This window comes from Leptonychotes weddellii, chromosome 2, assembly GCF_054177405.1.
Source record: "Leptonychotes weddellii isolate Sample4059 chromosome 2, ASM5417740v2, whole genome shotgun sequence".
Classification (NCBI taxonomy): Eukaryota; Metazoa; Chordata; class Mammalia; order Carnivora; family Phocidae; genus Leptonychotes; species Leptonychotes weddellii.
In genome coordinates, this window is record NC_138370.1 from 141,256,468 (window position 1) to 141,278,531 (window position 22,064).

Sequence of the window (22,064 nt, forward strand, 5' to 3'; positions counted from 1 at the left end):
TGGGACAGGAAGTGCTATGTGCCACTTGCAGGTATGACCCAGAAGAAAACCCCTTGAGTGATTCTCTTCTCTCCTTCCCCATCCGGCAGCCAGATGCAGAGGACCCAGCAGAGGGCCCAGCAGAAGGCATAAAGGATAGTGGAACTACAAGATTTGAAATTTGAAAGGCTACACATTGGACACTTGCAATGACTGTCACATCATCAAGAAAGTGTGTGTGTGTGTGTGTGTGTGTGTGTGTGTGAAGCCACTGAGATTTGGGGGTTATTTTAATAGCAATACCCCTGACTTGCTACTCAATGGAACCCTGCAAAAACTCCTTTTATAAAGTGAATAGGCCTTTTGTAACCCAATACAAGCCACTGCTTCCTAATTTACCTGCTTTATTGGTTCGTGTCCTCTAAGTTCATTATGTACGTAAAGAACACTACTTGTTAACGGTAGGAAGGTACTGGGGGGTTGAGGATCCCATGGTGAATAAGACAAAAGACATGGCCCCGGCCTTATAGCACATGCAGACTGGTAAGGGAGACAGGGGTGGAGACAGTCCCATGCGGTGAAATATGTGTGCACGAGGTCCACTCCAGAGCCCATGGCCTTGGGAAGACTTCCGAGAGGAAGTGATATCTAGGCAAGGAGAAAGCAGGCAGATTTGGGGGGATGGGCAGTTCCAGGGGTTGCAAAACATCCACAGAACACGAAGAAAGCCAAGAGGTGGGCCTTTAGCTGTTATTCTGCTTTTTTTCACCTCCTTGGTGAGATTTTACCATTTCCACACCAGCCAAACCTCCAATGAAGTCTACCGCTAAAGGAAGGAACACAACCACAAGCAACAAACAAATCATGTGGGTGCACAGACTGCTGTGTCCTCTCAAGCCGTGAATCCCAGGCAGGAAGCAGGGGGTGAGGAGGCTAGAAAGGAGAACAAAGAGGAAGAGTGACCTCCAGGCGAAAGGCTACAGGGCAAATACATGTGGGGGGGTGGACAGGGGGGTTCAGGCAGGAAGCAAGCTCCCTGTGGACAGAGGCTATGCTGGCCTGGTTGTTGTAGCACTCCCAGACTGTGTTCTGTAGTCTCTGTAGTCAGATCCAGACAGGCACACGATGGGAAGATTCACACACTTTATGTTTATCGCATCTCTCCTATGCGCCAGGCACTATTGATGCTTTACGTAGATAAGCTCAGTGAAGCCCCACAGCAGTTCACTGGGAGGTGGGGGCATCACTGTTAACCCCCCATTTTCAGAGGACAAAACTGAGATGCCGAGAGGTTAAATAACTTGTCCAAGCTTACCTAGCCAGTAAAATGACAGAACTGAGATTGGAACCCATGCTCTTAAGATCGTGGTTAGAGCTGGGAGCAGAGGGAGGACGGGATCATGGGACAGGAGTGAATGGGGAGGGCCATCTGGAAAGGCACCCCCTGAAGGGGAGACACTGAGCAAAGTGGATAGTACACTGAGACACCGAGCGAAGTATGAGAGAGAGACTGTGATGCACAGTGGGAACAGTCGGGGCAAAGGCCCTGTGGCAGGGGCAGAAGCGAGTTTAGTCACCTTGAGAACCATAAGTAAGTGTATATGGCAGAAGCACAGAAGGTGAGAGAGGTTGGCAGGACAGATCCTGGAGGGCCTTGCAGGCCCGGGGAGGAGTTTGGAGGGGATGGACTCGTGGTGCCCTCCGTGGAGCTTCTGGCTTACGTCCACGCCTGATGGACAGCACCTGGTGACAAGCTCTGTTATGGCACCTACGTCTCATACAGCCATTTGTTTCTGTGTCTCATCCTTCTATCCCCTTCTCCTAAAAAGACCAGGAGCTCTTTTAAAAAGTTCCTTTGTCTTTCCTATGTTTATATCAGTTGCCACTGGTATGCATAACAAATTGAAGGGCCCAAAAATATTTGACAAATGAATGAATGAATGAATAACTTAACAGTGTAACATTGATATCATCAGAACATTTGGAACCCCCAGCTGAACAGCTGTGTCCATCCCTCCTTTGTTGAAGCAGCAGCTCCTTGGCCTTGTTCTCCCACCTGCACTTACCATGGTGAACCTGTTACTCAAGAACAGCTTTGCCCTCTGGCTAGACCATGCCATAGGCTAAGTGGACAGGGAATGGGGCCTGACGGTCCAGCAGACCTGAGTGATTATCTCTGCTCTACCACTTGCCACCCTCCTCTGCAATCCTACGCAGATTACTTGACCTTTCTGAGCCCATTTCCTCTCCAGGAAAATGGGGATCATGCCTTGCAGAGTGTTAGAGGAGAATTAAATCTAAGAATAGATATCTAGCACCTCAGAGAGAGAAGGCACTCAACAATTGGTACCTATGAGGTATTATGTGTTCTTGAGAGGAGCAATGGGTATAGGAATAAAGGCAGACCTTGGTTCAAATATGGTTTCCCACTTAGTTGCTATATTCTCTTAGAAAAGGTATTTTAAATAAGAGCCTCTGTTTACTCATATTCAGGAGGTGGTTGATCTCATGAGCCAACTTAGGTACAGAATAGAGGAGGGACAGAATAATTAGAAGCATTATTGTAGTATTATTACCATTTGCTTCTATGCCTTGCCCAGGGCCTGGTACAAAGGAAGTACCCAAAGGAATGTTTGTTAAGTGGGTTTGTACACACAACTTAAACAACAGAAGACAATACACAGTGTAAGACAGTTCCTGTTCCCGAGACCTGTTACAGCATGCTGCAACTTCTAACACAAAGCATCACACAAGATGCTCAAGTTGCAATGGAGTCATGTTCTTCTACCAGTCACTCACACCAAATAAATCGAGCAAAGATATGACCTAATTATACTGTCTCCTAATTCCAAAGTTCCTTCATTCATAAATCATTGAGTTCCTACTATTTGTAAGGCCTTGGGCTGGTAGCTCAGGAAATAAAACTACATTGAAAAAATTAGTGGTGCCTGGGTGGCTCAGTCGGTTAAGCGTCTGCCTTCGGCTCAGGTCATGATCTCGGGGTCCTGGGATCCAGCACCACATCGGGCTCCCTGCTCAGCGGGGAGTCTTCTTCTCCCTCTCCCTCTGTACTCTCTCTCTCTCTCTTGCTCTCAAGTGAATAAAATCTTTTTTTAAAAAAAAGGAAGAAAAAATTAAAAGTTGCCTACTGTCAGTGAACTCACCAGCTGGGGAAGAGGGTTGGAAAATGGGAGACACACAGAGGATTAATAGTTACCTTAGAGTTTATTAAGTGCCCTCAGTGGGTAGTGAGCTGGGGAAGGAGCAAAGCAGTGAGCAGTGGAGGAGAGTGGTGATGTGATCCGATTTACTTTGCGTTTTATGAAAATCACTCTGGCAGAAGCCGACCCCATAGGGTTCAGATAAGAGAGTGAGCCTGGTGGGAAGAAGGGTTGTTGTAACCGTCTGGCTGAGAGATGCTGAAGGCTGTGGAGATGCCAAGGGTCCCCTGAAGGCCCTGTGCAGCCCTAAATCACATCTGTGTCAGCCACTGGTTCTAGCATTACCTGAGGAGGATGCCTGAAGGTTTGGAAACAGAAAACAGGTGTCAGAGGGATGGTGCTGTTTTCAGACAATGTAGGGGATCCGCAGGACCTTCAGACAGAGCTGTCTAGTAATAGCACCTAACAATTATCGAGCACTTAACTTTGTGCCAGCCAAACCCTGTGCCGAGAGTTTTAAATACAGTTTCATTTAATCCTCAGAATAACCCTACCAACTGGATTACCACCCGTCATCCCTAATTCACCAATGAAGAAAACCAAGATCTTAAGCAAGTTGGAGAAAAGGTGATTGAGCCAGAAACTAAGTCTGTTCCTGCAGCCTTTGACATGGAGCCAGGCTCTCAACCATGGCCCTATCCCAAGAGCAGAAGGAGAAGACTCTGGATCTCAGCAGAGAGGTGGGGGCTGGGGGCGTGGCTCTGTAAGCCTTCAGCTGATGGAGAGTGCGGCAGCCATATGCACAGACGAGATCCCCAGGCTGGGAGACGGCAAAGGGCAGGGCAGAGGGCGGTTTTGCTATTTCAGAAGTGGGCTGAGGAAGAAGGGCCAGTAAATGAAAACAAAACAAGAGCAGTGAGAAATAAGAGCACAGCCAGGAAGGAAGGTAAAGAGGCAGGAAGCCAGAGAAGGAGATGGTTTATGCTCTGCTTCACTTATGCCTTTATGCTCTCAACACATGCTTATGGACAAGGCTACTGTGTGCTGCATGCTAGGGGTACCATGATGGGTAAGATACAGCTTCTTGCCCTCAAGGAATTTATAGTCCAAGATAAACATGCAAATAAATGCAAAACCAGAATGACTTGCTGTAAGAAAAGTAGGTCTAGATCTCCCAGGTGAGGCTCAAAGGAGGAAATGGTGAGGAGCCAAGATTTAGGAAGGCCTTCACCTGAGGAGCTCTGTGATTCTAATTGCTCTAGTGTGGGGCCTGAGCACTGAAAATTGTTTTTAAGTTTTCTAAATGATTCTTATGTGCAACCAAAACTGAGAACCACAGCATTCGTGGGAAGTGAGATCAATTTAATGAATCTCAACCGGTACCCCCCCTTAAAAAAATTTAATGAAAGAGAAAAGGAGTATATCACAATTACTAAAGATAAGAATTACTCAAGAAACCTTTGCTTCAGTAATATGTATAGAAGAATGTAGGTGTGCTATGTTGTGAAGTAAAATGCATAGATTTCTGTGGTGAGTTTTTAAAGCACTATCCTAGAGAACAGTGCTTTGTCCATGTTGAGAATCTCTGCTATGGGCAGTGAGAAGCCACAAAAACGATCTTGCAAATGGCTAAGTAAATATTGGCTTAGAGGTGGGCATGGAGGAAGGCAGGGAAATCAATAGGAATATGCCATGTTATAATTGTGGAACTTAAGTAAACTTCAAACTTATCCTTTTTTTTTTTAGTTTTTATTTATTTATTTGACAGTGAGAGAGGGAACACAAGCAGGGGGAGTGGGAGAGGAAGAAGCAGGCTTCCTGCCGAGCAGGGAGCCTGATGCGGGGCTCAATCCCAGGATCCTGGAACCATGACCTGAGCCAAAGGCAGACGCTTAGCAACTGAGCCACCCAGGCGCCCCCAAACTTATTCTTATCCTTCATGCCGATAGGAAAGTGAGAGGTAACAGAAAGGAGTAGAATATTCAGGAATAGAACTACCGGCATTGTTAACAAAACGTGTCCTTTTATAGCCACCAATCCCTGTGCAACAGAGACAGGCTACTAGCCTCCTTTTGTAACCATGATGGTTATAAAAATACTGTGAGTTCGGTCCAAGGCAGAGTTCTCTGGACAGCATGAAGCTCCTATGCCTGTGAGTCTTGCAAGTATTTCTGCAACAACGTTTGCTTGGGATCTGCCCTAACTTACCCTAGATTTTCCCACACATGTAAGAAATGATAGGAGCTTGAATAAGAGCAATGGTAGCTAGAGGGGGAAAGTGGGCGGTATTTGACAGATATTTAAAGGTAGAATCCTGATGTGATGAACCCATTTGTGAGGCATGATGGAGACAGGGGGCAGCCCTTCACGTGGCTCAGTTTCCAAAATCAACCCTCTGTTCTACAGCATGGCTGACTTTGCCACAACACCGCCACCTCCACAACAATGTTTTTAAAACCAAAATACTGAACTTTAGATTTCAGAAAAGTAGGCTTATATATACCCCAACATCTTAGCAAAAGCTTCTATTTAGATCTCTCCGCTGGATTTCAGCATCTTGACCTGAAGTTAATATTTCTATCAGGTTTCTTTCATTAATGATTTTTCCTTAAGTATTAAACAATGATGATGTTTCCATTAGCAAGTTTGTCTAAGATGAAACTAAGAAGGAAAATTTAAAAGTTGATAGCCCCTCTGTTAAAGATAGAATAATCTGCCTTAACCACTTGTCAACTTCTTTCCTAGCCATGAATTTGTCATTAGTAGTTGTGGCAGAAACGGTAGCACTAATTAAATATTCCACGTGCTTTCCATGCCTCAGGCTAGATGGGAGCCACGTAACAATCCCTAGGGAAGATGAGTGAAAGTGCTGTGTATAATTTAAGTGCTCTCCCTCTCTTCCCCAGCGGACCTCTGAGGTCCCGTGATGAGATGACCGTGCCACCAGGCGGGGGCCACCTGAACCTGAGCCAATGACGGAGAGAGTTGCCATCACTTTGCATGAATGAGAAATCTCTTCCGTGTAAGTTTAGACAGTAAGATTTGGAGTTATATTCATTACTGCAGCTTAGTATACTGTAAGGAGATAAAGGGAAGAAAAAATGTTTTCTGTGAATTAACTAGACTGAACCCCCAGGAATGTGGAAGTGTACTGACTGTGGGGGAGAGAAAAGGCAGCCAACGAGTCTGTTTGAGGACACCATAGCAACCACAACAACCCTTTTGTACTGAGAATCAGGGACATTTTGTCATAGAGGCAACGTCTATTTCAACACGAAGATTATCCTAAAACAGAGGGATACCTCTTTGAGAGCTCCTTTTTATGTACCCATATTGAATATGCTCTTTTCACTTGTAAGGGCAGATTTCTATAACATAAGAGGAGAGTAATGCAAGAGGAAGTGTTATGAGCTCTCCCTAGCATCCCCACTCACATATCAGCTAATCAAAAGTTTCCAGATCATCATGTCCTGGGGTCTATAATGATACTTCAAGAAATGGAATCCTATCCTATCTTAGGGATGGGGTTATCAAGGGAATGGTAAGTTCTTACCATTTGCTCCTGTAATTACATACAGTACATTTTAAAAAGTAATAAATCGCAGAGCATCTGACCAAAGGTAGCTCCCTAGTCCACAAGATTCTGGGTGGAAACAAAAGCATCTCAGGAGGAAGAGAGTTTCAGCCCAGAGCTGAGCTTCTCCAGGTACTGCTAACATTGGAAGGAGGTTAATTTCTCGTCTTAACATCTCTATGAAGTAATTAGGTCATGAGACCTAATTCTGTTCTGCGTAGGTGGTTATTTGACCCTTTTGCAGAGTTGACCGAGAGGACCACACAGATGGTTCATGATCAATTGGGGGCATTTGGGGCAGCATACTCTTACCTGAAGGACCATTCTCAGAGTCTCACCTTGTTTACATGTCTCCTCACTGCATGATGCTTTTAGTCCCACCCCCCATTGCCCCCTGGGGATAATACCCAAACTCCTTAACACACCACCCAAAGCTTCTACCCTCTGGCCCCAACCGCCCCACCTCCTCAGCCCCATCTCACTTCCTCTCCCTGCCTAGAACCATTCATAGGCCCCCAAATAGGCCAGCTTCTTCCTGCCTCCCCACTTTTTACACATGCTCTTTCCTCTACCCTTCATCTGCATCTCTGACTGGAAGTTTATCATTAAGATGGAGCTGATATTTCTATTCCCAGCATCCAGCACAGTCATATCATAAACTCTGAAAAAATCTTTTGTTGAATGAGTAAGTTAATCAATAAAGGCACACTGCCCAAAGTGTAAATATAGAATGTCTAGGCCAAACCTTCACACATAGCAGAAGCTAAATAACGATTTATTGAGTGAATTATTAAGCTCTTAATAATTGGCTCAGTTCTTGGTTGAACAAGGAGAGATTTCCTATCGTTCTTTCACCAACAGTCTCAGTAACCACTGAGGAGGAAAAACAATTCCAAAAGTTAAAAGTTTGTACCAAGCTGTCCTTGAACAGCCAATGGAATCCAAGTTTTAAAGACCAAGTAATACAATAATTCAGCTTCTCTTTAATAACTAAAAGAAAGTGAATTGGCAATGTTTGCTGTTGTTTTTATTGTGTTTCTCTAGTGGGGTTTTGAAAAATATCCCTTCTTGGAATTGTTTTAAATAAATAAATCTTTAAAAAATTAAGCAAGTAGTGGTTTTGCATAGGGCCCATAAGATTGCTAGATGTTGTAAGATTAAAAGCGAGCCAACAAATAAAAACCAAAGGCTTTGGGGCAGAAAATTACATTTTTAAAAAATGTACTGTGTCTGACCACATACATAGGACCCAATGAAAAGAGTGGTGATGGACAGATTAAGGCAGAGGAAATGGGAATCCATATGAAGGAAATTATATGAAAGAAGAAAAATTAACTAGGATCTAACTGTTCATCCCAATAATGGCTAGTTTGAAGGAAAATGAAATTTTTGCATTGTGTTTTAGAACTAATCTGTTCAAGTCATTGATCTTTTTCACTGAAAATAACTGTTTCCCAAGGGGAACTTTAATCCCATTCTTAATTCTAGAGTGGTATTTATGGCCTTTTATTTTGCTTGAGTTAATTAGAACTAAATCAATGTGGTCACAGTCAGCAAAATCAACTTTCCATAGCAAACATAATTTAAAGCTTTTAATGAACAAACCTCTACAACCAACATTTTAATAAATGTAGTTTGCTACAATGACTATTCTTCATCTTAAGGCCTCAAGGAAAAAGTCCTCGGAACTAGTAAAACGAACTTGCGGTATTACAGGGAAGCTCTTAGCCATTGACCAAAACCCACACTCTATGTGACAAGATACTGAATAAGTCTAGAGGTAACCTTAATTTTGGTAGGTGGTATATACATATTTTCTTATCCTCTCTCTTTAGCTACACACACACACAAAACTATTAAAAACACTGGCATCCTCTCAATTGTGCCCCTACTTGGAAATCTTGGTTTTTTTATTCAATTTTAACAAAGGCTGAATTAAAGATACTTGGGGATCATCTTTAATTCTACACTGGATACGAGGTTTTAAGAAGACAAATGAGTACAAGAACCCGGGTGTCTAGGAGAATGGTGGTGCATTCAATCAGTCAGTATTTATTGAGCAACTACTAGGAGGCAAGCATTATTCTAAGTGCTGGGAATACAGAGATGAGCAGAGAAAGGGAGAAATCTCTGCCCTCTGGAGCTTACATTTTAGTGGGAAGGAGGGAGGAAAGATTGACAATGAAAGAATAAGTAAAAATTAGAAGATGTAGCTATTACAGAAGAAACAAAGCAGAGAAGAGACACAGTGAGTGCCAGGGGCAGGGATAGGAAATGGCAATTGTAAACAGAATGGTCTCTCCTGGGAAGGTGACATTTAAGCAAAGACTTGAAGGAGGAGAGAAAGCAAAGATGTTGATATCTTACTGAAATATCCACAGGCAAAAGTTTTCCAGGCAGAGAGGAATAGGGAGTGCAAAATGCCCTGAAGCAGGAGACCAGCTGGTGTGCTCTAGACTCTTCTGCCCAATAGAGTAGCCACTAGCCATATGTGACAATTTGGATTTAAATTAATTAAACTTTAAATAAATTTAATTTTTTTTAATTTAAATGAAATTTAAAATTCAGTTCCTCAGTTTGTACTTGCCACAATTCAAGTACCAAATAGCCACCATATTGGACAGTGCCTGTATAGAACATGTCCATCATAGAAAGTTCTATTGGAAAGCTTTGCTCTAGAAAGAACAACCAGACCAGTATTGCTGGAGTAGAGTGAAGAAGGGAGTAACAGATGAGGTCAGAGTTTAAAGGAGCACAGTTGTGTAGGACTTTGATGGCCATTGCAGGAACTTTGGCTTTTATTCTGAGTGGGACAGAAAGTCTGAGGATTTTATCAGAGAAGTAACTTGATCTGACTTGACGTTTAGAAGAATCACTCTGAGATATTTTTACAATAATCTAGATGAACGATGATGGAAGGTGGACGAGGGTGATTACAGCAGAGGTGGTGAAAGGGTTCTGTGTGAATTTCGAAGTAGGTGTCAACAGATTAAGCTGGCAAAAATGTTGTGGGGTGTGTCATGATGAAGACAGTGAAGTCAAGAAAGAGGTCAGTGTTCGTGGCACCAGAGAAGCTAAGATAGGTTTTAGACTGATTTGACTTTGAGATGACAATAGCACAACTGAAAATGTCTAATGGGTAATTGGAGAAATGAGCTCAGATGAGAAGAGGCCCTGAATATGGATATGAGATTCATGGGCATATGTGTAAGAGAGAAGCAAGAATGGAGGCCCAAGAGAAGATTCCTAAAGTCTTAAAGAACTGCCATAGGAGGAAGTGGGTAAGGCAAGGAGACCAATTTTTAGAGCCTTAGAAGAATGGAGGTGTCAACAGTCAAATGTAACAGAAACACTAGATAGTCCAAGAAAATGATCGCATGGGGAAATGGCCACAGATTTTTTGGAAGGGCATTGGTCTCCAAGAGTGCAGTCTCTATGAAGGTGGGGGGAGGAGCTTGGCATGGGGGAGAGAATCTAGATTGAAATGATTTCAGTGACAGTAGAGGAGTGTGGGGGGGGAACTACTGTTACTGAGAAAGGAGAGTGTAATAAATTTTGGCATTTCTCAGTACTTATGAATAGTTTCTAAAACAATCATTAAATTTGATCCAGTCAAATGCTAATGTCATTTGTGTTAAACATTGTCTTGTGGCAAACTGAATATACTTTCTGTAAAAAAAAAACAAAAAACATTTATTTTTTTAAGTAATCTCTACAGCCAATGTGGGGCTCAAACTTACAACCCCGAGATGAAGAGTCCCACGCTCTACTAACTGAGCCAACCAGGCACCCCCAAACTAAATATACTTTTTAACATTCAGAGTTTATTCAGGCCAAGGGGTAATAATGAAAGAAAGGGCGGGGGGAGGAAGGAAGGAAGGAAGTGGGGAAGGGAAAAAGGAAGAAATAATATGCTATAAGAGGTAGTAAGAAGTAAATTTTGGGGCGCCTGGGTGGCTCAGTCGTTAGGCGTCTGCCTTCGGCTTGGGTCATGATCCCGGGGTGCTGGGATCGAGTCCCACATAGGGCTCCCTGCTCAGCGGGAGGCCTGCTTCTCCCTCTCCCACTCCCCCTGCTTGTGTTCCTGCTCTCGCTGTCTCTCTCTCTGTCAAATAAATAAATAAAAATTAAAAAAAAAAGAAGTAAATTTTAATTTTCCTGCAATCCGAATGGGAAAGGAATAGTCACAGTGTTCATTCTTTAAAAGTGTGCAAAGATGGTAAACACTGAACACTAGAAAGGGGGCAAGGAGAAAGCTGTAGGTGTAGTTTGAGCTCCCCTCCACCACAGGAGCCCTGGTCAAAGGGTGAATTGGAAAGCCCAGAGACTCAGACAGCATCCAGTTGCAATTTTCCTGGTAGGATTTCAGAAACGAGCTGATTTAAATTCAAAAAAGTTTGAGATCTGGTTGAGTGAGTCTGTCCTATTTAACAGATGAGGTACTGAGACCCAGAGAGGTGAAATAAATTGCCCCAGGTAATTCAGCTAGTACTATCTAGAGCCAGACCCAGGACTTGGTGTGGGGGAAGGGGGGACTCATTCCGGGTCCACAGATGCCCAGCTCTGTCTGCCTCACTGTCCCACTGTACGAGTGGGACCCTCCTATTTAAGACGGACAGATCAAACCCAGCAAATGCAACACTGAGTTGTACTTAATGTGCGGGGGAGGTTAACGCGAGCCGGAGTGGGGGTGGGGATTAATGAGACTTGAAGAGCTCTATGGGTTTGATGACAGAATATTGGCTTCCTACAAATGCCTTGTAACAGGCCTCCTGAAGTCTGCCTTGGTGTGAAATTGTGCCTTACTTGCCATGCTGACCAGCACACAAGTGAAACCCGCAACGTTGACAAGTGTCCATCTCACTGACATCTGGGTAATAACTCCTGGGAAGTATTTTTATAAAAATTCATTGTGATACAACCCCTGAGTATCCTGAGACGTGATGAGAGGCAGGACCAAGGGTGTAGTTTAAAAAAAAAAAAAAAATCGAGTTAGGGATAGGGAGGTGGATTGCTAACGAGGGGATGGAAGGGAAAGCAGCAGGCTGGACCCCTGGCGGACTTCTGGGCTTTCCCGTTGCTAGGGCCTCCAGCGTCCTTGGTTACCGCCGGACAGAAGGCGCTCTCTCTGCTCGGACTCCGAGTCTGCGCCCCGCGGGCCGCGCCACCCCAGCGCCCCCTGGCGCCGGGGGTGGGGGGCGGAAGGGCACCGGCCGACCCGTGCCCTTCCTCCCTCCCCCGCCATCGGGTCGGAGCCTGGGTCCCGGTGAGGAATCACGCCGGCCGGGGCTTTGATAAGCGACCACCCCGAGCCAGCCCTAAGAGGGCTCTGCCAGGAACTAAAGCGAGGGCGAGCCCCCCGGACTCACGTTGTACTCCCTCAGCCAGCACTCTAGCTTGTCGTGCATCAGTCGTAAAGGTTCGCTCGAGACCAGTTTCCTCAGGTTTTCTGCCATCGCTCACTTTTCCACTCGGCCCCGCTCTGGGAGATGGAGACGTGGAGGGGACGAGGCGGTGGCCTCCGCAGGACCCTGGGGTGATGTGGCGGGAAGGGTGTTCTTTTCCTGCGGGGCTCAGAGCGCGGCTGGCGCTTCCATCCTCCCCCTCGGGTCAGACGGGGCAGGGTTCGGGAAGCCGGGGGGAGGTGCCCTGGGCCACAGCCGCCGCGCCTCAGCCGCCTCCCCCGCGGCCGCCGGGAGCCCCAGCCAGAAATACCCTGGCGATTATTAAACACATCTTGACGTGGGCGGGCGGCTGCTAGCGACGCGCACCGCGCGCGCCTTGGCAACGCCCGCCTCTGCGGCCAGCCTCGACCGCTAATCCCACCCAGCGCCCACCCCGCCGCCCTCCCCACCGCCCCCCGGGCCTGGCACCCGCCCTGGCGCGCCCTGGAGCCGCTCCTGCTCCTGCTCCCGCTGCTCCTGCTCCTGCTGCTCCTGCTGCTCCTGCTAGCCGAAGGCGAGGCCGCCCAAGGCCCCTGACACTCCGGATGGGGCCGGGAGCGGAGGGGCTAAGACTGCAGACGGCCGCCACTCCGTCCCTTGATGGAGCGAGACTCACCCTCAGTGCGGGATGCCGGGCATCCCGAGGCCTCTAGCCTGAAAAAGCCAAGGTTGTTTCTCCACTGACAGTTTGGTTAGGCAGGAGGTAAGCCCCTCCTTGGCGCCTTCCTTTATTCCCTAACTTCTCAGACCTTCAGTGCTTCATTTGTAACATTTAGGATTTGGTGGGTGCCCAAGTCAGGAGATCTGAAGCTCCAGGACGTTCACAAACCAAAGTTAATCCTCGGGCTTAGACAAGATTTGGTATAGTTTTAGAATCATTGAGCGCTCTAAAGTTTCATTTAATTCTCATTCTCCGACTGAAACTTTGTGGAAGTTCAGACCCGGTTTGGCGCTATTTCAAAAGGGTGCATTAAGCCACAGCGGTAGTTTAAACTGCTTAAGAAATGAAACAATTTCAACCATCATTAAGCACTTTAGAAGCCCTTATTTTATATGCATCAAATGATGAGCTGATTGCAAATCATTCTTATCTAGTCATTAAAACAGCAGGAGTGGAGCCCCGCCTCTCAGCGAGCTAGCTAGCTAGTTTAATTCAGTTCCATTTCTTTAGGTACTTGAAAATGTATGAACATTGCACATGTCCAAATATGGTAATATTCAAAATTATACCACCTCTTTTTTTTTCTTGTTTCTCTTAATTACAGTGGTTTTCTGTCCTCCAATAAAAATGAGAGGCTCCTTTCTGGAGCCTGGGTTGCTACTATCTTGTGTAGACTACAAAATAAGAACTATAGAAGTTCTCATCACAAGGAAAAAAATTTGTGACTATGTGTAGTGATGGATGCTAACGAGATTTATTGTGTTGGTCATTTCACAATATATGCAAATACTGAATCATTTCACTGTACACCTGAAACTAATATAATGTTATATGTCACTTATATCTCAATAAAAACAAAAGGAACAATAAGGACCATAAGGGTACATAACCATTTTATCATAGTAGAGTAATAATTACTAAAGTAAAAGAAAAAACAAAAAAGCCCACTAAATATTCATTAGACACTTCCTTCCTTTAAAAAATATGTAAAGAGGGAGGAAGGGAATGGAGAAAAATCCCACAGATTTCTTAATTTGGAGCCAATAATTGCATATTTCAATAGGCAGTTGGAATCTTTGAGCAGTCCTCTTTACTTATTCATAAAAAACAAGTTGGAATATTTGCTTATGTTAGATTAGGAGTTAAATCCTCTTCCTTGCTGTGGGCTCTTTAACTGCTACTTCTTGGTTACACTATCTATAAACAAGGAACAACAGTTCTTACTTCACAGGATTATTATGAGACTAAATAAAAAAATTTGTGTGAAGTGTTTAACACAGTGCTTGGCACAGTGCTTCACAAATGCATGATCATTATTACTACAATGTAGATCACAGTACTACATTTACTAGAGATAACTAGGTTGGAAACAATCTAAATCTCCAACAATAAGGTGATGGTTGAGCAAATCCTTCAATGAAATGTTGTACAATAGAAATCTTGTTACTGAAGAATATCTATTATCTAGGAATTCTAACTGTATTAAGTGAAAAAGCAGGAACACTAAATTATCTATATTGTGTTATATTATACAATATGAACTCAAAGTGTGATTATATATTATTTTAATTTGCTCCTTTATACTTTTTTGATTTTCCGAATTTCTACCATGAACAGTGATTGCTTTTATGAAAACTTATTCAGAATTAGAGTTACCCAAAGAATTTTACCACCTTCAGAAAAATGTTAGCCAAAATAACAATATTAAGCTGATTCAAAACAGAATGTGCTTTGACCAAATGTCCAAATTACTAATTTAATAGTCTTATAGTCTTAAGATAGAATGGATCTTTGAAATCACTTTAGAATTTGCTACCTGATATTGTTTATCTCTATATATGCTCTAGCCCCACAGCCGGATTCAAGACCCTTATTGCCTGCAGTGTTTCAGGTACCTCTTGGTTTCCCCAGAACTCCTGAGCATGCGCTGTGTGTAGCAGGAACCACACGTTTATCAATAACAAAGCAGCATAGTCATCAATGACTCAATATTTATTCATTATTTACTCCCCACTACTTCCAAAAGAGGATCTGAGATAACTTACAGTAAGAGACTTGTAGAAAATATCATTGTTAGATTAGAAATACTTTTTTAGTGGAAAAAGCAAATATGCCCCCAATTTAAGCCTATGTATGAAGATTGAGCTTCATTTAACATTTAATCTATACCTTGTGGAAGCCAACGCAGAAAGGAAAATGACTTTCATGATTATTATTATTATTTGAGTTTAGAAGTATACATTCCACTTCTTTGAATGGAACATCTTTTCCTGGTACCAATTACAAAATATGCTTATGCTTTTCCAAAGAGCCTAGAACAACACAGATGATGGTGTCTTTAATACCTCCCCCACTTTTTTTAGAAAATATAGAAACAATCTTGACATGATTGTTTCTTGCGGTCACCTTTGATCAATGCCAAGGGGGTAACACTAGAACTCATGTCATCAAAGAGAGGGCCAAGCAACTGACATGCCATTTCTTAGCTCTCTGGTGATGTTACCTGATACAAGCTTAGAACTTCCATACCTGTAGGAAGAAGCGGACATCCTCGTAAGTGCCCTTCAATAATGATCCCCTCCACAGAGCTTTTGATGAGTGCTGGATAGCAATCAATTTAAGAGAGAGCTGGAGCCTGGAGTGCAAATAGTCTGTGTTGCTGATGAAAGAAGAATCCATATGCTTCATATTACAAGCGTGCAGCCAACAAGGTTGAGATTCTATTTTTAAAGCCTACGTTTTTATACATACGGAAGAAAACATCAGATTATTGAATGCTCTATTTGGACAGCATTTTAATTTTGTCTCAATTTGATTATTTTAGGATATTATCACTAGGCAATTATTTGGAAAGAAAAGATAAAATCAAATTTTTCTTGCATGGTACACTATCAGGCATGTTGAAGAAGTTGAAAGAACAATAAACTTGGATCATGATGGACACTCTATCTTACCCTCTGCCAATCAGTGGCTTCTTGTGACTTTACATAAGTCTTTAATCACCCTGAGCTTCAATTTTTTCCACCTACATAATGAAAAGCATAGACTAGATCAGCTCTAAGATCTCTTGCAGTTCTGACATTCTTTAATGCTGGTTGTTCTGTTTGTTTCTTTTTAACATACTGGTTATGGTTCAGATTGAGCAAATCTTGCCCTTTATTTCAATTTATTTCTCAACCATCACCTTATTTTCAATTTTTGGTTCACAGTTCAGCTTGCATCGAGTCTTGATTCTGAGACCATTAGTCAATCACCAAAAGTAGAGCATTTTTCTTGAGTACAATTTATTCTGCAGGCTTGCTGGAATAACTAATACACCTAACCTCCAGGACATAAGCAAGGGGTTTCTCTGTAGTTGCACTTTTAATAAATTTAAGCCCAACTGAAATTGACAAAATCTTCCTAACTCCTCCCGCCCCCCTGGCTCTCAGAGCTCATCCCTGCTCTTCTTTATGCTTTCTCTCTTTCACTTTTGGACACATTCATATTGTTGCAGTTATCACACTATATTAAACTTATTTGTCTGCCTCCTGTGAGCTTGTGAGCTTCTTGAAGAAAGGGAGAGAGGTTTATTTAGCTTTCCTCAGCATAGCAGCTGACTCATTCTAGGCCCTCTATAAAAGCTTGTTGAACTTGGGGTGTCTGGGAGGCTCAGTCTGTTAAGCATCTGCCTTTGGCTCAGGTCCTGATCCCAGGGTCCTGGGAATCGAGTCCTGCATCAGGCTCCCTGCTCTGTCAAAGAAATAAAATCTTTAAAAAAAAAAAAAAAGTTTGCTGAGCCAAATTGTTAATAAAAAGTGAAAGAAAGAAAAAAGGAAAGAAGGAAGGGAGGGAGGAGACGATTGGCTGCTTTATATCTGATGTCATAATCCTGTTGAGGCAAAAGAAAGCAAAGTTTTAATAGCCAGTTGGTGGTTCTTATGGCGTCATAATTCTACCACCCAGCCAGGAGCCACTTGTTCTAGAGAAGTGTCACGTGACAAACGTCTGGATGGAATAGGAAAAGTGCTTAATTTTAGAGTCCTTAACTCTAAATTTTACCTGTATTGGTCAACTGGGGAGATTTTTAGTTGGGGATTTTAAGAAGCCAACAAAAGATTCACTGAACCCACTCACTGTAGTGAGAGGTGTGTTTGTACGGCGTTCCATGCTGCACTAAACATAAATACATACAACAAACTGCAAGGATATACAGTGGAATCCTCATCATCATTTTCAGTTCTTCCTCACTAAGGACAGTTGCCCACCCTTAGCCAGTATGGCTGAAAAGAATATTCTGTTCAGCTGTGGCCTGGATGCTTTTACAGACGCCCCTGATCCTCTTCTGTGAGCTGTGCTATTCTCGTCCCACAGCTGTCTGTGTTAGGACCTTCTTTAGGGTAGGGCCTAGTGCCATCTGAAGAAAATCTTTTAACCTTTTCTCACCCACTTGCATGAAGCTTCCTTTAAATCCAGTTTTCATTGGTAGTCTTGCTGAGGTGCTTTGTCTCCATTCACAGGTAGCAAAACACACATTTGTCCACATACTTCATGTTCTCTAGTCTGAGGGCTCCCTATACTCATTTTATCAGCTTCATTAGGTCCTTTTTATTCTCAGCTACATTGCAGGTAAGGAAAATATTTTAAAAGACAAAAAAAACAAAAACAAAAACCCACTGCCCATTGGAGAAAGAACCAATTGGTTGGGATCTGAGCTGAAGGCAGGCTCCCCCACCGCAGAGAAAGCAGGGATCCTGTTTCCTGTGTCGTGCCAATAAGCATTTCCTGCTCACAGCAACAGTTCAGAATGTTTCTGTAAAATTATTTCATGCCTCTTCTTGGTTATGCGACACAAACAAGAGGAAAATTTTAATCTATCACAACTGTATCACCTTAGCACCTAAATAAACTATAGAGCTTTTGTAGCAAACACAGATTAGAAGGGGGGAGCCAATTTAGTGTGATTTTTGAGAGCCACAGATAACCCTCCTATCACAACACAGGTTTTCATTACCATTGTGATGGAATATTGAGGCATGCTTGCCCTCAATGTTTTCAGTTCCGCTAGCTAAATGCAATGGCAAATACTTGGCTCTGAAAATGGCCATCGAAGGGGTGCTCTTAGGATACATTAAGGTGTTGCAAATGTATATTGGGTGTGATCTACACCATAAGATGTCCTTAAACATCCCAGGAGAGGACCTGGGACACACGAGGGCAGTCCCTAAAATAAAGGATGTTGAAATAGGTTTTTTCATCACATTTGATAAACATTGACTGAATTTCTAGGTGACAGAAACATCTGCCCTAATCATAAGGCAGGATTAGACTTGGTCTCTGCTCCCTAGCATCTCACAATCTATTCAGAAGAGAGATATGTAACCATAGATCAATGTGACAAGTTACAATAGTAAATATAAAATTCTATGGAAATACTGACTGATCCTTCCCTTACTTCCTCATCCAGCTCCCTGAAGAAAGGACCAAAGGAAGTTGTAGAAGAGAGTGACATTTAGAGCCAGATCTGAAAGGATGGAGAGGAGTTTCACCAGGAAGAGAAGAGATGATGGAACAAAATGGACAGTAGCAAAGAGGCATGAAATTGCATGGACAGGCAGAGAATGATGAATGCTAGTCCAGGGTGACTGTAGGGTATTCAGGGAATCAGAGACAAGACTGTGAAGATAGTCCTGGGTTCAACTGTGATAAGTCTTGTATATCAGGCTAAAGAAGTTGATCATGATTTTGTAGGCAGTGGGGAAGCAGCAAAGAGCTGTAAACAGAAAAATGATATGTTTGAGTCTCTTTTTTATATCATATTGGTGCTCCGAGAGGTGAAATTTGGAGCAGTGATGGACCCAGAAAGAATGCGTACGAGACACAGATTTGAGAGTTAATGAGGTTCTTCTCTGGAGTAATGCATGGTGAGCATTAGAGTGGACATATGTCAGAGACACTTAGATGTCGGTAATATTTTTTACCCAACAGAAGAAAATTAATCCAGTATTCATTCATCAGTTATTAAGTACCTATTATTTACTTGGTTCCCGGTACTTTCAGGAGCACAGAAGTTGTAACACATTCCCCCTGCTTTGTAATGAACTTACAGTCTACTCTGGAGCAAACTATACGTGCATGAAAAGTAAAATAACACAAGATAGTGTATTATTAAGTATCAAAAGGTCATCATAGCAAATCAGTGCAATAGCAATTACTGGGGGCCACAGAAATCAGAAATTTGTGATGAGGAAAAAAAATTAAGAAGGGCTTCCCAGAAGAGATATCCCTTGAGCTGAGTTTTGGTGGACAAGGAGGAAAATAGCCAGATAAAATAGAGAAATAGCCACATCTGCAAAAGCACAGAGACATTAAGAACTTGATGCATTCAGGCAAACAGATGGGAACTGCAAATACCACACATGGTAGTGTAGGATGGAGTGTAGGATGAGTTTGTAGAAGGGACAGGGAATGAGGCTAAAAAAGAGGTAGACAGGGACCAGAAAGTACAGAACTTTATGTGCTAATATAAAGAATTCTCATTGTGAAAGTTATTGGAGGATTTTCAAGTTCAGGATGAAGAGTGTCACGATTGGGTTTGTATTTTTAGAAAGATCACACTACAAAGAGTATAGAATGACTTTGAAGGTTTCTGACTGGATGATGGTGTCATACATTAAGGGAACACCCAAAGAGCAGATTGGGGAGGAAAGATTTTTTTTTTTAAGATTTTATTTGTTTATTTGAGAGAGAATGAGATAGAGAGAGAGCATGAGAGGGGGGAGGGTCAGAGGGAGAAGCAGACTCCCCGCTGAGCAGGGAGCCCGATGTGGGACTCGATCCCAGGACTCCAGGATCATGACCCGAGCCGAAGGCAGTCGCTCAACCAACTGAGTCACCCAGGTGCCCTGGGGAGGAAAGATTTTAAGTCCAATTTTTTGACGTGTTGGGCTTGAAGTGTGTGTTGGTTTCCTAAGGGCTACTGTAACAAATTTGATGGCTTCAAACAACAGAAATTTATTTTCTCACAGTTCTGGAGGTTAGAATTCAGAAAATCAGCAGGGTTGGTTCCTTCTGGAAGCTCTTAGGGAGAATTTGATCTATGCCTCTCTCCTAGCTTCTGGTGACAAGTTGTAGCATTTCTTGCCTTGTAGAAATATTACTCCAACCTCTGCCTGTGCCTTCACATTGTCTTCTCTTCTGTGTGTGTCTTTGTCCTCTCCTCCTCTTTTAAGGACACCAGTCATGAGATTTAGAACCCAACCCAAATCCAGGGTGAGCTCTCTTGAGATATTTAACTTATTTATATCTGCAAAGACCCTATTTCCAAATAACATCACATTTGCAGGTACTAGTGATGGGGACTTGGATATATTTTTGTTGGGGGGGGACAATATTCAATGCATTTATAAAGTGAATGAAGGGATAACTGTCTTCATAATCTGACTAGTACTCTAGGCTTGGTTTGCACTTCCAAAGGCACAAGGAAATGCAGAATTAAAGATGTCATGCTGTAGAAAGAGCAAAAACTAGTCAGAAGGATCTAGGTTCAATCCAGACTCTATATTAGTTGAAAACTTGGTTAGCCTTTTAACCTTGATGAGCCTTGATTTCTTTATTTGTAAAATGGGAATAATATGACCTATTATAAAACTGGCAGGGAAGTTAAAGACTCATTCCCAGGTATATGGTAGACGCTATTATTTCAAAAAAAATAAGCTTGAAGATAATACATTTGGGAATGACCCACATTAAAGATGGGGTTATGTGAGTATACCGAGTGTTTAGACTATAGCAATTGACATCAAGAAGAACTGGGAGGTGTCCTGTCAGAGAGATGGAGATCAGCAATGAGGACTCCAAGAGAAGGTGACTTTTCAGATAGTCTAAGGGGCATTTGGCATCAAGAAAATCAATTATCAGGTATCTCACCACCTAAGTCAAAGAGAAGTTAGCAAAATGAAGGCAGGGCTTCTAGTCTTAAAAACTGGGGTATCAGGCAGATTTCTAAGATGTTTATGAAGTTTCTGTGCTATGCCAGGCATTCCAGGTAAAAGGACAAATAAGACATGGACCTTCCTGACAGAGCTCACCATCTTTCAGGTGACATCGGACAAGTAAACAAGATAAAATACAACGCAACATGATGTACTACAAAAGACAGAGCAGAGTTAAGGGACAGACCAGCTAAAAACTGCCTGTGGGAGCCTGGGAAGGCTTTAGAGAGAATGTGACATTTGGATGGATTCTAGGAGGATGAATAGAGTGTGCTTGCCAGAGAGAAAAAGAGAAGCTCTTTCCAAGCAAAGGAAAAAGAGGCAAAGCATAGGAAGTAAGGACCAGAATTAGAGACAGGAACTGAGGATCAGTCAAAAGCCCAGTTATCTGAGTTGACAAATGGAACCAGAGCCATTAACAGACTTACTGCTGACTCCCAACACTTTGGGCTACAATTTGCAGTTGTCCTGGTTAAGATGCAGGTTTGTCCTAGAGATCCTAGCAGCACTGAGCATAGAGATGTGAGTCAGTGGTTCTAGCATTTGGGAAAGAAGATTAAATATAGAGATTGATGACCAGTGAGCTACTGACATTAGCCAAAATCCAGAGAGAAGGGGAAAGTTTATGAGGGATTTCTTATGCAACAGATCATCTAATTTCAACTTCACAGCAATGTTCTGATGGAAAGCAGGCAGAGCCATGAAATAACAGCCCAGTCATCAAAAAAAGCAAAACTGACCTGGTTCCTAGAGAAAGAAAGCTTTTGCCAGCTGGTCTCTTTGCGGTTTCCTGCTGACTTAGGCAGCGCTGGGGCCCAAAGGTGCTTTCTAGAAGTGGTTTCAGCTACCTGAGGAACAGTTCTTACACCTCAGTTTCACTGCCCTGAAAACAAAAACCGAAAAACTACAAAGAGCGTTGGATTCTATTGACAACAAGGAACAAGGAATGTGTATTCAAGTTACTTGTACATTTGGGCGGCACATTCCCGGTGTGCAGTGAGTATCTGTTAGGTTGGGTTCCCCACGACGTATATCGACAACACTGTCTCCAATACTAAATGGAAAACCCACCCCCAATACCACAGAAGAAAGCATCAGACTTCACAGGCCCTCCAAAGTCAAGAAGCATCCCTAAAGCACTTTTACGTCCTCCTTGAGGCCTCTCAGTTTCCAAGATTTTAGCAGGCTAATTGGCAACGTGTTAACTTCCACGCACACTGTCACCACCCCTGTCCCTATGTGCTCTCCAAAACGCCCCTTGCCACCCTGGCC

The 22,064-nt window shown here is 43.1% G+C and overlaps 1 protein-coding gene across 4 annotated transcripts in view; it reads right to left on the reverse strand.

Moving 5' to 3' along the window:
• Nucleotides 1-12,409, reverse strand: part of SPATA18 (spermatogenesis associated 18) — a 37,571-nt gene extending 25,162 nt beyond the window's left edge. For 2 of the 4 annotated variants that reach the window (XM_081812392.1, XM_006739266.3), the window contains exon 1: nucleotides 12,084-12,404. In XM_081812392.1, the coding sequence (XP_081668518.1) occupies nucleotides 12,084-12,170 (87 nt within the window). In that variant the 5' untranslated portion in view covers nucleotides 12,171-12,404. Of the gene's footprint in view, nucleotides 1-12,083 lie in introns of all 4 variants that reach the window. The other 2 variants (XR_014143031.1, XM_031034466.2) reach the window with 2 other exon arrangements.
• Between the last annotated feature and the right edge of the window lie 9,655 nt (nucleotides 12,410-22,064).